At 36.4% G+C, this 15,995-nt stretch overlaps 1 protein-coding gene across 1 annotated transcript in view; it reads right to left on the bottom strand.

Annotated features, from left to right (window-relative positions):
- ROBO2 (roundabout guidance receptor 2) overlaps window positions 1-15,285 on the bottom strand; it is a 409,630-nt gene extending 394,345 nt beyond the window's left edge. Inside the window, exon 1 of the mRNA XM_042867094.1 lies at window positions 15,058-15,285. Within this exon, the coding sequence (XP_042723028.1) occupies window positions 15,058-15,199 (142 nt within the window). The 5' untranslated portion in view covers window positions 15,200-15,285. The remainder of the gene's footprint in view (window positions 1-15,057) is intronic.
- Between the last annotated feature and the right edge of the window lie 710 nt (window positions 15,286-15,995).

Here is a 15,995-nt window from a genome sequence, read left to right as displayed (position 1 = left end):
AGGAAGGAAGGAAGGAAGGAAGGAAGGAAGGAAGGAAGGAAGGAAGGGAGGAAGGAAGGAAGACAAACCACTAAATTGAAAATCATAAGAATTATGGCTCCTTTTAGCTTGAATATGATTGAATCCATGACTTATGTCATTTTTAACACAGGGCCAATATAGAAGATTTATGACAATTTAACTGATGAAAATAATAATTCTCTATAATTCCACGCCCATGATTTAGAATCATAGAATCATAGAATCATAGAATCACCAAGGTTGGAAAAGATCTTCAAGATCATCCAGTCCAACCGTTCACCTATTCCCAGTAGCTCCCACTAAACCATGTCCTTCAGCACAACATCCAGCCTTTCCTTGAACACCCCCAGGCTCGGTGACTCCACCACCTCCCTGGGCAGTCCATTCCAGTGCCTGACCACCCTTTCTGAAAAGTAATACTTCCTAATGTCATAATATATGTAAAACCAAAACCCACTAAAAATAGTCTCAATGAAGTCTTCATTTTTAGATGAAGGATAAATGTATGCAGTTCTGTTCTCACATGAATTGTTTGTTTCACAAAAGAATAAGTTAAAAGAGATCTGGAAGCGTTGATGAGTTGCCAGAGTCAAAACTGATATGGCATTTCCTTTCTAAGGCTCTGTTTTTAGAAACAGCAGCTTTGAACTTCAACTTCTCATGGTTATTCCCAACATAGAGTTCTGATAGATATAGATTTATAGATGCTATAAATATAGCATCTCTGATAGATCATAGCATCATAGATTTCTGATGCTATATCTGAGGCTGCAACAGTAGAATATATTATGTTCCTTTATGCACCTGTTAAATACCTATTCTGTGACTGAGCTCCACTTGAGCAGCACTAACATCAGCCAAAGCTGGTGGTCAGTTCAACTATGGAAGATCTCTGCACACCACAACACATTCCAAAAAACTAAATCTCTTATTCATTGTTATCAAGACTAACAATGTCTTAATAAAAAGTAACTACACAGACCCTAAAAAAGTGACATTTAAGCATCATTGAAACATGCAAGACATATATGTTATCTGGGAAAGCTAGTAAACTCCAAACTGTAAGAAAGCAGCATTTTTACTTTAAGGTGAAAAAAATAAAATAAAAAATAAAATAAAATAAAATAAAATAAAATAAAATAAAATAAAATCCAACCACATTAGCAAGTATCTGCAATGAACTGTGATACATAATGAACAAGAGCATGGCAGATAAACTCTAACTGCTGTCTTGCAGTATAGCTCCACATATTACATTATTTCAGTAACAGGGGATAGTATCTCCCTTTTATCCAGTAATAACCTTATCGAGAGCCTCTAATTTTGTTTTATATCTTGAGTGCTTACAGTAAATAAGGATATGTCACTGTTAGGAAATAACTTTAAGTGGTTTTCTCTCTGAAATGATATGTAAGTCATAGCATTCCAATATAGCCGGAAAATGAAAAGTCTCACAATAGGGCCTTAACTGCTGAAGAACAAAAGTTTTCATTTTTTTCTTCATATATCTCTTCATACTTCTTTTGAATTACAGTCATTTATCGTTCTTTTTCATATTATCTTCCTCCTCTCTTATTACATCCTGCATAACAAACTAAAACCACACCTAGGAGAAAAATGAGCTCCCATTCTGAAGTCCATAATGCAAATGGGAAACACAAGAATTATTCAGTGAAATCAAAAGCCAGAATGAAGGAATTTGCCTTATTAACTAATTCCATATTGCAGCTTTTTTTTTTTTTTTTTTTTTTTTTTCCTGTGGAAGGAAAGAATTAACTCTTGGATATCTTGGATATCTAGTTATTGAATACACATGCAAGCGCAAACAACCTCAACATTTAACACACTGTGCCCCACGCTTGGAAAGCATCATAGAATTACGGTGGGAAAACAGCAAGAGGACAGATAATGCTACAGAAAAGTACAGAGAAATGAGAAGCTGAAAAAAATAGCAATATATTCTTTAAAGATCAAAACAAAGGAGGCATGAAGTACTCTCACAAGTGGAATAGGGGAAAAGTGAAAATCTCCTTAGCATAGATTTATAATTATTACAACAGACACTGAGAAAATAGTTCTCAATAATTAGAAGAACTTTTTAAGGATTAACTTCTGCATCATGATAGCCACTGTTATTGTATCAGCCTTGGCAAGGCTATGAAGTCTAAAACAGCCTCTCCATACAGACCTCCCATGAATCTTCCTATTTTGTCATAAATGTCAACATACGAAGTCTGATTTTTGTAACCTAGAAATGCAGAAATGCATCACCTCCAACAGGGTTTATTCACACTAACTTTTAGGATTGAAGACTAGAAAAAAAATATTAAACTAAGATATGTTGTCAGTCAGCAATAGTAATCGGAATGAAATTAGGATGTCCCTATGGGTCCTGATGAGATGCAACTCAGAGAGCTGAGACAAGTGGCTGACATTAGTCACCAAGCTACTCTTGCTGACATTTGAAAAGTCGAGGCAGACAGGTGAGGTCCCTGGTGACTGGAAAAAGGCAATGTCACAGCCATTTTTAAGAAGGGTAGAAAGTATGATCAAGGGAACTACCAAACTGTCAGTCTCGCCACTGTGCCAGGGAAGGCCTATGGAAGAGAAGAAGGTGATATGGGATAACAAGCATGGCTTCACCAAGGGCAGGTCCTGCTTGATCAACGTTTTTGGTCATGATAATGTAACTGCATCGGTGGACAAGGTAAGAGCCACACTGACGTCATCTCCCTTGATTTCAGTAAGGCTGTTGATGTGATTACCCATAATGTCTTTTTCTTCAAATTGGAAAGATATGGATTTGATGGGTGGACTGTACAATGGATGAGAAGCTGTCTGTGAGTTTGTACCCAGCAACTGGTTGTCAATGGCTCAATGACTGGTTGGAGATCGGTGACAAGTGGCGTCCCTCGTGAGTCAGTACTGGGACCAGTGCTTTTTAACATTTTCATCGATGACGTTGACAGTGGGATCAAGTGTACCCTCCACAGGATTAAGGATGACACCACGCTGAGTGGTGCAGTTGACACGCCCAAGAGACAAGATGCTATCCAGAGAGACCCAGACACACTACTATAGTTTTACACTCCAAAAACCATTACTTTTTTTCTGCCTCATAAGCATACAAAATCAGTTAACTGTCACAGAAAAGTGAAAGCTTTTTCAATTTCAAAAAGGACTTTTATTCCTCGAAATACTATGGGAAAAGACAAATACAGGTGAATTACTGTGTAACTTACTAAGCTTTCTATGACATTAGTAAACTCTCTAGCGGTACTAATGGGAGTTTTTATCATCACAAAAGATGATGCCCTTCTAACTTCTGTAACATCAGTCCTATCCATCCTAAGTACAATGTATCCCATACCCAGAGCTGTGATCACACAGGTGGCTGAGCATGTTATTGCTCAGGCAAATATGTTATGAACATTGAAGATGACGAATTATACTATGGCCAGAAGTCAGAGGTGATGAAACCAAAAATCCATCCGTAATTTTCTACTCATACAACAGCTCTGACCCATTGAACTAAATGAATGTATTTAATCCCCAGCTAGTCAACTGATCAGGAAGTGGCACAGGATAAATGGAATGCATTGACAGAGAAGATAGACACTACCTGAATCACTGTCACAACCAGAAAAGTGAAAGCATATCTTATTATATCAGCATCCAACCTGCAGGTATGAATTTAATGCTGAAATCACGTTATGATACTGCCTCCCCTTCTTGTAATATATTCCTAAAGAGTAATTTATACATTATGAATATAAAGACCATACATCTCAGACTGTTTTTTTCAGATTAGGTTAAAAACTTAAAAAAAAAAAACAAAAAAAAAAAAACAACAACAACAAAAAAAAACCCCTCCAATTACTTCTGGTGAATCTAAGCCCACATAACACACTGTGCAGGCAAAGGCAAAGGAAGCTTCTTTCTTAGCAGGTTTTCCAGCATTATTCTGGATAAAGTATCCTATTTCTGTTTGACTGCTGCTAGCTTCATGACTAAGAAGAATGGCAGGCCAAATCTTGCAGCCTTCAGAGAAGTCTTAAACTTTTCCTGGCACGCAAATAACTGATCACCTAGAAAAATGGTACTTTCCCCAGGTGCTTTCCCCAGGTGTTCCTATGGCAAAACAATGTCTCCCCAGCACCAGGTTATTAATGTTTCATTTTCCTGATGTTCTGTGTTGGCAACCATGACAGAAGGCTTTGAACTTGTTTATTCGCACTTGCTTGATCCTGTTTCCACACAGCACATCACAGCCTGTGGAGCTAGGAAGATGGATGAGGAAAACTGGGGCCATGAGAGGGTCAGGGTCACGGTGTCGCTGGATCTCATTAACTGCATCACTCACTGCAGCAGTCACTTCAGAGGTCACCTCAACTGAGGAGTTTGGCATAGGTGGTGGAAGAATGGCGAAAGTGTAACACGTGTTCCCTGCAGTTGATGTTATATACAGAAAGAAGAACAGGTCCTTACACCATTGCTTGACTTTTTAGGGCTTTCTGCCTTTTTGCTTAAGAAAAAAAAAAAAAGTGTTTAACAAGCATCTGATAGGTATCATAACAAAGAGCACTAAAAATAAGAAAATTAAATTAGCATTTCTTTTGTCACTATCTGCAGAAATACAGAACTGCTGGAAAGAAACCAAAAAATGTACACAATATCATAGACTGGCTTTGGTATACAGTGAGAATGTACATTAATGTGCATCAGTGATATATTTTTTTAATTGTGTATGTATATTTATGATAAATTAAAAGTTAAAATACAATGTAACTGTATGCTGTACAAATTATAAACACCACTACCAATATTTCATTATAATTTAAGTGTTCATTTTTCCATAACTCTAGCAAATAAATAAGTATATTCTCTTCTGCTTCTTCAACAATTCCGTATGCCACTGTTAGGAACATAATGGCATATAGATATAAAACTTCCTTCCTCATATTTGTTAAATTCTGTTCTTTACATCTCCTTTCTTTGTTATGAGCTACTCTGCAAAAGCCAAACTATTTCCCAGAGAGGTAAAAAATTGGTATTATTAAACTATTTCTAAGCACATCTGCAGCTTTAGAAGAAAACGACAGAAACCAAATTCTCATTTGTTCAATACGCAGGTGTATTATGAGAGAAGTGACGCATAAGCCCAGCCCTGCACATATGCACACTGTATTTATAATTACCAGTCAAAATATTTTGATGAATGGCAAAATTAGAAAGCAAATTTAAAGCAGAATAGTCAAAGACAAGCTTTTATTCTAGTAAGTGAAAGCAAGTCCTTAGAATCCAACCAAATTAAAATCCAGTTTTAAAAAGAAATAATAATGACTAAACAAAACAAAACAAAAAAAAACACAAGAGGGTTCTGACCCAAACATCCCACTTCCAATTTCACAACAGAATATAAAACCATGGGCTTCAGTGCAGAAGTAGCTCTATGATTTTTTCTTCAAAGTGTACCTTCTTTCTCCTCTTTACCCATTTGTTTGTTTAAAATGTCAATTTCTTGGAACCAAAGGAAAGCTTTTTGTTTGGATTTCTGTGTTTCATGGGAGAGGAAGACAAAAAAAAAATTCTATATCTTTCAACATAATCAACAATCAAAGTTTATATAATACATGTAAAATCTATTAAAAAGTCAAAAGTTTACAAGCCTGAACAAAAGTATGATGATGAACATATCACCTTTATTTTCATACGAAGCAGAGGGGAACAAACAAATGAAGAATGTCCCTTCTATTCTTAAGGTATTATGCTACCAATTAAAAGATTCACCTTCTGTTTGTAGTTCTGCAGTCAACATGTTCATACAATCATAGAATTGCTCAGGTTGGAAAAGACCTTAAAGACTATTGAGTCCAGAATCACAGAATCACAGAAACACAAGATTGGAAACGACCTGCAAGATCATCTAGTCCAACCACCCTCCCATTCCTATCAGTGCCAAAAGCTACTAAACCATCTCTCGTAGCTCCAAACCATCTCTCATAGCTCCAAACCATCTCTCGTAGCTCCACCCACAACCTCCACTAAATCATGTCCCTGAGCATCACATCCAAACTGCTTTTTAAACACATCCAGGGATGGTGATTCAACCACCTCCCTGGGAAGCCTATTCCAGTGCCTAACAACCCTTTCTGTAAAGAAGTTCTTCCTGATATCCCTGGCGCAACTTAAGGTTATTTCCCTTTGTTCTGTCACCTGGTATCGATGAGAAGAGACCAATTCCGTTCTCTCTGTAAGCACCTTTCAGCTATTGGAAGAGAGCAATAAGGTCTCCTCTCAGCCTCCTTTTCCCCAGACAAAGCAACCCCAGTTCCTTCAGTTGTTCCTTGTAGGCCTTGGCCACCTGGGCACGGCTGGCTCATGTTCAGCCGACTGTCCATCAGTGCACCAAGACCCCTTTCCATCAGGCAGCTTTCCAGCCACTCCCCCTCAAGCCTGTAGGGTTGCCTGGGGTTATTGTGACCAAAATGCTTGTATGACAATATGCGTGTATGTGCGTATGTACAGCAGGCTGAGAACTTCTGCATATGTTATGATTTAAAAGTAATTGAAAAAACTAATTAGTGTAAATTATTTTGCAAGGTCATTACTCACCTTATCCATGTAAGCTAAGGATATTTTCCACTGAGACTGTTATGTATGGATTAGTGATTTGATGTATAAAAGAATCAGAATGAGAGGCAACAAAACAACTTCCTTCCCACAAGCAATGATGACATCTCAAGTTTTCTGAGAGGCTTGGTTGATATTCTGGTTGATCAGAATATATTCTGATATTTCTATTGCATTTATTTCATTTGATAATTTTGTAGAAGAGATGAGCAAGAGGAGGGCTCAAGTCCAACCAGTAGAACTGAAGTTCTCTCTAGCAATTTGCAGTTGGATTTGAGATTTTGAATGCCAAGACCACCTTGTTTGACATACAAGATTACACAACAAGCCTAGCAGCACTCAACATGTGAATCACACTAAACTGCATGAATTTGAAGACTAACATGGGAGATGAGAATAACAAAATGTGCAAGGTCATATACTTTAGAACTGATCATAGGAAAACGCGCTGTAGAGTAGAAGCTCATCTGTTACACATTATAGAGAAAGATCTGCACCACAGAATAACTAATGACCTACCAAATGTCTTAAAATAGTCAAACGTGATCACAGGACAGATAGGTAAGGGAACATTGAAGGTAGTTATCAAGTGCTAGTTCATAATGTCATTCTGTCCTTTAAACATTATATGCAATATAGCCACCCACATCTCAGAAAATGAATGAAAACTAGAACACGTGAAGAAAGGACTACTAGGATCAAGTAAACATTTTCCAAAAGGAGACAAGACCTCTTCTTGTTTAACATAGCAATAGGACAGATGAGAAGTGATACCATTCTGGTCTATAAACACAAAGAGAAAATAACTGAACTAAAGGAGAATCTTACCACAGAACAAGCATAAATAATGTTTATGTTTACACTGGAAACTTTAGAAGTGTTTCACTCATCACTGGAAGACTGAAGTTCCAAGGCAAGCTTCCAACAGAAACATGAATTGGTATGAGCTCAGGGGATGAAGGGGAAAGCAATCAAATTTTTTTTCCAAGGGTAGCTTGAAACAGCACTAAATAGAATTTAAAAATACAGCTGTGCAGAATACAGGTGAGTTGGTGATCCAGGGCTCCTAATTCTCTATGTCTCTACAACCTTTTATACAATGGTAGACATATTTATGAGACAGCAGAAAGTAATTGTGTACCTACCTCTTCTAACATGATGAGGCAGTTTCCAGAATATCAGCATATGTTCACCTCATTGCCACTTGAAAAATTCAAGTAAGGGCAGAGGAAGAAAAATCTACTACTTCATTTCCCACATGAGTTCCAAGTACCATAAACTTATTCCAAGAACAACACCTGTGAAAACATCTGAAGTGGAAGTATCACCAAAGCCATGATTAAATTTTAGTTCTCCAAGAATGGAAGCAGGGGAAAGACAGTCTCTGAACAAAGACAGCAAAAAATAGGAAAGGCAGCGAAGATTCTGGTTTCCTCAAACAAATACAGTGATTATCAGAATGAAAAGCTATACACATACATGTATGTGTGTATGTGTATAAAATATTCACCAATCTCCCTCTAATAATTGATGTTAATTAGCATAGTAATGAACTTCATTTGTATTGAGATCATGCAACATTTGCAAATGAATGGTCCGTAGTACTGCCTCAAATGAGTATTTTTTAAAGCCTATTTGACATCAGAGAATAGTACAACATGTCTGAAGCATATGCCAACAATAGCTAATATTTCAATTAATATTCAAACAGTGCTTATAGGGTCCTGAGCAAAGGGAACAGAAGTGTAAAAATGCAGTGTTATCTTGTTTTCCTTCATTTCTCAGATGAACTAAAAATCAGAGAAATGTCAACCAAAAAATGAGTACGAGACATGCACGCTAACCGAAGATCAGCCAATAGGTGATCTCTTTCAAGGTTTCTGTAAAGTCATCAACTGTTCTTTTGCTTTCAACATTTTATCAGGTAGAACATTCAAAGATACATAAACAGCAGGATTTGATTAAAAATAAAGAAATCAAAGGCAAGGGGAAGGAAGTAAGCCGATAAAAATCAAATGAGAAAATGTGCAAGAAATTATTAGAAGCAGATTCAGATCAAGAGCACTGCAAATAGCTTCTAAAATGTAACGCTGGAAGTTCTATTTTAGGTGGAAAATGAGTTGACCCTGGGCAGAAAAAAAATCAAGGAATAAATTAGAGATGCTACAGAAAGCTTCTTTAACCATTTCTGCATGTGAGAAACTATTTCTACTACATAGAATAGGATAATACTGAAGTGTGTATATATATATATGTGTATATATGTGTGTGCATGTATATGTGTATACACTCTATATACATATACACACACACACACACACACACACAAGTGCAATAGAGTACAATACAAAAACACTTCAACCAGTTCTGAAGGAATTAATTCACACTGAGGTAGAAATTTTCAATTGTTAAGGAAACTTTTCACTGGACTTCTCAGCACATAAGACCAGCTAAGCTGAAGTGCCCAGAGTGAACACTTCTCAGGTAACAAAGCCTGCTTATTTTGTGTGAAGCTGTGTATCTCTCTTTAAATCTTTTTAGGCTGTGAACATTCACCAAAAGTCTATTATAAGATGACTGTGCTACAGAAAATACACTCTCACAAGTGTTTATACTTCTTATCCTAGGGGAACTCAGAAGTAACAGAAATACACACTTAAATGAAAACTAGTATAAGAAAGAATTAGAACTATTTTTTTTTTTCTTTAATGAAAAGTGGACATGAAGATGAAACATCCATCTGGACTTCATTTCTCTGATATCTTCACTCTTTGGCACTTATTAATCTCTAATTTCAAATAGCAACTGTAAGGATTAAATTGTGCCCTACACAAAAATGTCAAGCGATGTTTCTAAAACTAGAATTTGCAATGGTTTCAACCTAATCACAGAAATTTCTCACTGTAAACTACAAAAGTATACAAGCTTAAAGTGTTCCACCAATCTTACAAAACTTGCCTTGTCCCCAATTATCTAACCAGATACAACTTTCTGTATTTTGTTCTACACGGGGGATTTTGTTTTCATTATATGTAATAGCCATGGCTTGTTATATTAACTCTTAGAAAAATGGAGAGAAAGAAAAAGCATGATGATTTTCAGTGTTCTGCTGTGACTCATCCCCAGGCTTCAGTAAGGATCATTCTTCAGCATTTCAGTTTCTACAACAGTTACTTTTGTCTTAATGAGAGTAAAAGTCTGTAGGTTTCAACAGCAAGCTCTTCACATGCCATTGAAAAGAATGAGGATAAAATGGATGTAAGTAAATGAACTTTTACACATCATCACACATTAGTGTAACCTTGACCAAAGCAAATCAGACTCAGAAATTTGAATTCATAACAGTGTTTATATTTACATTATATGTTTAACAGAAACTAGATGAAAAATAATCTATTCCCTTCAGAGTCACATATATTTTGCTAGATATTAATGCTATTTTTACAGGTGATCTTTATTCTAAATATGTCAAGTGAAATGATTGACTCCATTATTATGAGCATATTGTAGCTTTTTGCAGATGTTCCTGCAAATTGTCATTAGCTTTATGGTACAGAGATGATTGCATAGCATTTATTTCATACCTCCCACCCTTTATTCACATAGTATTACAGCATATCAGTTTTATTTGTAAAATTACTGTCTCCCATGTGTAAGATGTGGATTTGGAGTACACCTGTGACTCTTCACACTAAATTCAGTGTATTACTGTAACCACTCTTATTAAAAATAAAACATAACTCAGTTTTGAATTTAACATAAACAAGATCATTATATTTGGAAAGTGTTTCAAAGCCTGCTATTCAAGCAATCTGTGACATATAAATAATGCAAGACCTTTCTCCAAACGACTTCAGTTCAAGCACAGATTCGGAAAGATGGAAACCCAAATTTACTCTGCCATCACAAAATTAAATCTATTTCTGGTTATTCAACTGAATTATGAAGCCAAGTCCTCCAGTTGTGTTCTCTATTAGCACCAACCCACACACTTCTACCCTTTGCCAACCCATGCAGAAAAGAATCTTATTTGTGAATATTCCCGGGCTTTATTCTTATATTAAAATGGATTCTTATATTAAAATGGAAGTAAATCCTAGCTAATCTAAAAAGCCCACTATTTTCTTTTAAAAGAAAGTAAGGTAGAAAATTGGTCTTTTCTTCCCTTCCCTTGACCTTCTGACCTTTGAACCGCAACCTCCTTGCCACTAAAGCGTTCAACACCTCATTTAATCTCTCCTTGCTGCATTGGCACAGCAGAGAAAAAGGAAAAGGGAAAAAAAAATAATCTGGGGACTTCATCAATTTTTCATGAATTTTCATTTAGGCCGAAGCCCCCTCTAACAGCGGTCGATAGATCAAGCTGCTGTCACATATTTAACACCTGGGGCTACAGCTGCTCTCCCTAGGGGCTACCGCTGACTCAGGCTGGATCAGAGCCTGGTGACTCAGAGCGAGGACCCCTCATGCTCTCTCTGTTGCTTACAATGGCGCCCCATTGCTGGGGACTGAAATCCTATCTATGTCTTCCAATAGTCCCACTGGAAAACTCCAGCACATTGGTTCAATCATGTCAATTCATACACTGTAAAAAACCGTGCCTTTATTTTAACAGTGAAAGTTTTCAAGAATGATTTTCAAGAATTAAATCAATTTCATAAAAATAGGATGAACTCCCTTTTCTAAATCTCCCCAGAAATTTTTGCTGTTAAGATATTTCTAATAATGCCAATCCTGGTTCAATTTTGTTTAAAAAAAAACTGCAACATATAAATAGAAAAATAAAGAAATATGTTCTACTATTTTGAATAAGATTCTTTAAATGTTTTAGGACTAGAACATTTATTTTTAATGATAGAATCATAAGACATACAAATACTACATCAGAATTTACCACAATGAAAAAAAAAAGATTCTGTTACTAGAAATAGAATTATCTTTTACTGTTTGAGGAAGGTTCTTACAAACAAAAAGAAGGAAGGGGAGGGGAGGGAAACTGACCCTAACAAAAAAACAGCACTGACTGATGCATTTAAGAAGAATTGTCTAGCCCAGACTATGCCTTACAATACTAACATCTATTTCTCCCTCAATATCCTCTGGAATAAACACTCCCTAAAATTACAAACAGTTCTTAAAGCATGTTCTGTATGGTAAGGATGTTCTTTAAGTAGCTTCTCAAAACAAAGTTCCTCACAGTTTTTTGAGATATTTTCTGTGAATATTCTATGATTTGATGGATCTACTTTTCTGATTATGCATATAAGTAGATACAAATATTACCCTTTAATTGTATGAAAATGCTTTCAACCGGCATGGATTTAAAAGCAGATTTAAATTCTGGTATCTAAATTCATTATGCTAGGGAAAGATGTTAACTGTTCCTACATTAAAAAAAAAAAAAAAAAAAAAAAAAAAGCTCTGGGACTTCAGCAACTTGTAAAAAATCACTTCAAAACCAAGGGGGAAAGTGATTACATTCAAGATGGGCCACTTTCTGTCCTCTGAATCACTACATGATCAAACTGAATTTCACTTAAGCTTTTTCTTCTATCTAATGGGTACATCAGAAGATTTTCAATGTTGGTGCTTTGAGGCCAGATGACCATGGAAGGGAAAAATGAAAGGATAAAAGAATGAATCGCAATTAATGCAATATCATCTGAATGCATAAGCGTGACCACACTTAACAGAACTTAACAGAAAATGCCAAAATATTTCTTCATAAATAATTCAAAAGTTCCAAGTGTGCGTTAGTGTGGAATGACAATATAATAAGAAAAGTAAAACAATTGTTGGTTTTTCCACTAAAATAGCAGACTCAAGCATTTTAGACCTTAGAAGTTTTTCTCTAATAGCACAATTTGAGGCCACCTACAGTCATCTAGTAATCCAAAACCGTGTTGTCAGCAAAGGACAACCACCCTGTCTCTGGTGATGAAAACAGCTTAGCTCAGTGTGTAAAGAGCAGTTTTCAACACCATTAGAGATAGCAGAAGGAAGCCCTGATTGCATGTGGCTGTCTCAGTTCCCTCAGACAGGGCCCTGGCATCCAGGCAACTCACTGCCCTTAGAAGTGTGGAAAACACGAGAATGAGGACTTAATGCTGACAACAGGCTGTCAGCAACAACTCATTTCTCAAGTGTGTACATGGCCTGTTACAGGTTTGCCCACTTTTTTCACTCCAGAAATGCTGACATTAGAAATAGTTGTTCTCTAAAAGTCACTTTAAAACTTAATTTATAGATAAAAGTTTCAAAATCAAGGAAAATTAGTCAGTTTGGGTATCTCTCTCCACAAGATTCTTTTGATACACCTCTTCTGATGTTGCCATGCATTTTTGTAACCTATGAGCATAGAACAAGAGGATCTCTAAAATTTAACAAACGAACAATGATTACATTTTGGGTTTTTCTCTTTGAAAGTACCTTCTTATAATCACAATCATGGTATGGCTCAAGGAAAGACAAAGCAGTGTTTAATTTAAGTGGTAACAGAATGCCTGCCTTAGACTGCTAAACCGTTTAACTGGAAAATTCAGTCAGTTAAATTTCAAAGCTATGAAAACAATTTAAAAATGTGATGTCAGGTGCATGTTGCTATTGCAGAAACTTTGGCTATAGTTTCAGATCTAAAGTTTCATGTTCTGTGATCCTTCTGACAATGAAACTTGGTATTATTATTTTTAAAGTCTCGTACTGTCTCACATGCAGTTCATGCATGACCTGCCATCAGTTATAGTGGTTAAAGAAATAATGCCAAAGACTGGAGATGCTGTAACAAGAGTCTCACAGCAGCCACTGAAGTAGGGATCAGTGAAAACTGATAGAACACAGAGTACCTCTGAATTCCAAAATAACCAATCACTTCAGTTTGATGACTCAAAGCATAACTTTAACAGTGTTCTGAACTTCAATGGGAGATGTCTAAATCATAACACGATTATCTAAGATCTCAAATGTTTAAGTCTTTCACGCAGGGTTTCTCAATAGATAGCTTAAAACAAAAAAACATGCATATAAACACAGGAATAATCCAGCTAAAGTTCATCTGTATTTGTACTCACCCAGCTTTCAACCTTTCTTAAACTGGTCATCTTCTCAATTCCTAAATAGCTACCTACACTTAGTAATAGAGTAACATTATGATGCCTTTATCAGCAGATATACATTTATTAGTGGCTCAAACAAACCTGCTTTTATTCTTCCTTTACAACAGTTCTTAATCTAGGTTGTGACAAGGAAAAGGCTGTGAACAGGTCTGTTCTACTCAGCTTATGCCAACATCTAACTAATTCAAGAATGTCATTTTCTGCAATTTGTGAAAAGACTGAAAACCTACGATCATGTCACAATAGCTATAAAAGTCCCAGACTGCATCAGGAATAAAGTTTGCTTTTTTCTACCTCTATTTTTTTAGGCCACCATATGTTTTTTGTGTGTTCTTAAATCCATTCTCTACCAACTAAGTGATGAAAGCTTGTGCTGAAGCCCTAATCCAGTCAAACACATTTTGCTGAAATTACTGCCAAATGAAGAACTGTGAGGGGAAAATTAAAGATCAGCAAGAGAACAGCATTTATAATTCCACTAAAACACACAATTATGCAAAGGAACACAGCTACGCTTTGTCGATACTCTGAAAAAAAAAAAATCAAGTTTTTTTTCCAACCCATACAACCAAGCAGCAAAAATTACTAAGCAAAATGTTACATTTTATATATGATGAGCTTGTTTGCTCTAAGACTGTAACGAATGTGTTTGTTAACTCTACTGGAAGCATATCATGCATGCTGGGTGGTCTCTCTGAGAACTGTGACGACTTCTCTTTTAAGACAAAGAGAATCGATAAAGAATAAGAGTGCTCTGGAGGATATGAGAAATGGCCAACAATTTCACTTGCCACTCACATAATGAATGAGGCCTATATCAAGTTTATGATAGAGGAGCACACACTGAGGTTGCCAGCACTACAGAACATGAGACACCAAGAAGCTGTCTGTTCCTGTTGAGGTAACAGATGACTAAATAAAGAGAAACAGACAGTGCACCTTATATTAAATGATAGGTATTTTTCCACATTAGTTTCAGCATAACCAACTTTAGTCATAATTTAGAAATTAGATTATTCTTTAGAGGAAGATTAGCCTTTGTCCGTGCTTGTGCCAATCATGATTATACACTGGCTAGAACTGTACTTCCATATAAATCACATTCTGTACGGTCACTGCTACTGAATAAATGCATGTATAAATGCCTTGACTAAGAGATACAGCTGATGACAAAATGCCATCCTTATCTATGCTTATCTCTCAAACCACTCAATGTGTGCAAGTGCTGGATAGCAATATAAAAGCAACTATAAAGTTTTTCGCAGTGTTAATCATATAAAACTTTACTCACATGCCACTTCCAGAGATGCATTGCGACTCACAGCTTCTCCAAGATAGTTCCTTGCTACACAAACATAACTTCCTTCATCAGGTTTACTCCTGCGTCCATGCACAATACGTAAGAAAAATAAAGATCCGCTAGGCAGCAGCATACGGTGGGAGCGAGGATCATCTTTGTCAGTTTCCACTCGCTCTCCATCTTTGTACCATTCAATAGTAGGAGTTGGCCGTCCTTCAGCCTTACAGTTCAGGGTTGTTGGTTCTCCTTTAGAGACTATCACATCTGAAGGATGCTCAACAATCCGTGGTGGAAAGTCCTCTTGGCGGAGACGGGATCCTAGAGACAAAGAAAAGGGTGGAGTGAAGGATAATTTATTTCCACTTTTGGCTTCACAAAACATTCTCACAAATTAGCCTTTCAATGTCACCAAAGAGATTACAAAGAAAAAGATAATCTGCCCACAAATTACATTGCTTGCTTGTTTGTTCGCTTTTTACCTGGTATCAGAGACTGTATCACAAACTTTCATAGCTAAAAACCTGAGTTTGTACTACAAACACATACTTCTGACTCAGGCATTAGCAAACCAATACCTTATGGAGACAAAACTTGCGGAAAATCTGTTACGCAACAACCATGACATGATCTTTTCCTTGTTGCAATAATCTTTCTGTTTACATTAACTTACAGATTTCTGTGCCCTTCCAAATTTCACTCATGCTGACCTCCTATCTTTTCATCTGTCAGATTCAATCAGATTCAACATACAGATTTTTCCAAAAGCCCTATGTCTTACTACATATTGGTTAACAATTTTTTACAATTATAATTGTATGCTTTGAGAGGAAAGGAATAGAGGTCCATTCTTCCATCTTTGGACTTAGTTTTGCTAACACTCTAGTCATTGGCATAGCAATAAGGTGCTATACCATTGTGGTACAAACTGA

This window comes from Lagopus leucura, unplaced genomic scaffold (genome assembly GCF_019238085.1).
Source record: "Lagopus leucura isolate 7727_CA_CO unplaced genomic scaffold, USGS_WTPT01 Super-Scaffold_100001, whole genome shotgun sequence".
NCBI lineage: Eukaryota > Metazoa > Chordata > Aves > Galliformes > Phasianidae > Lagopus > Lagopus leucura.
Note: the sequence above shows the minus strand (reverse complement) of the source record. Positions and strands in the feature narration are given on the sequence as shown.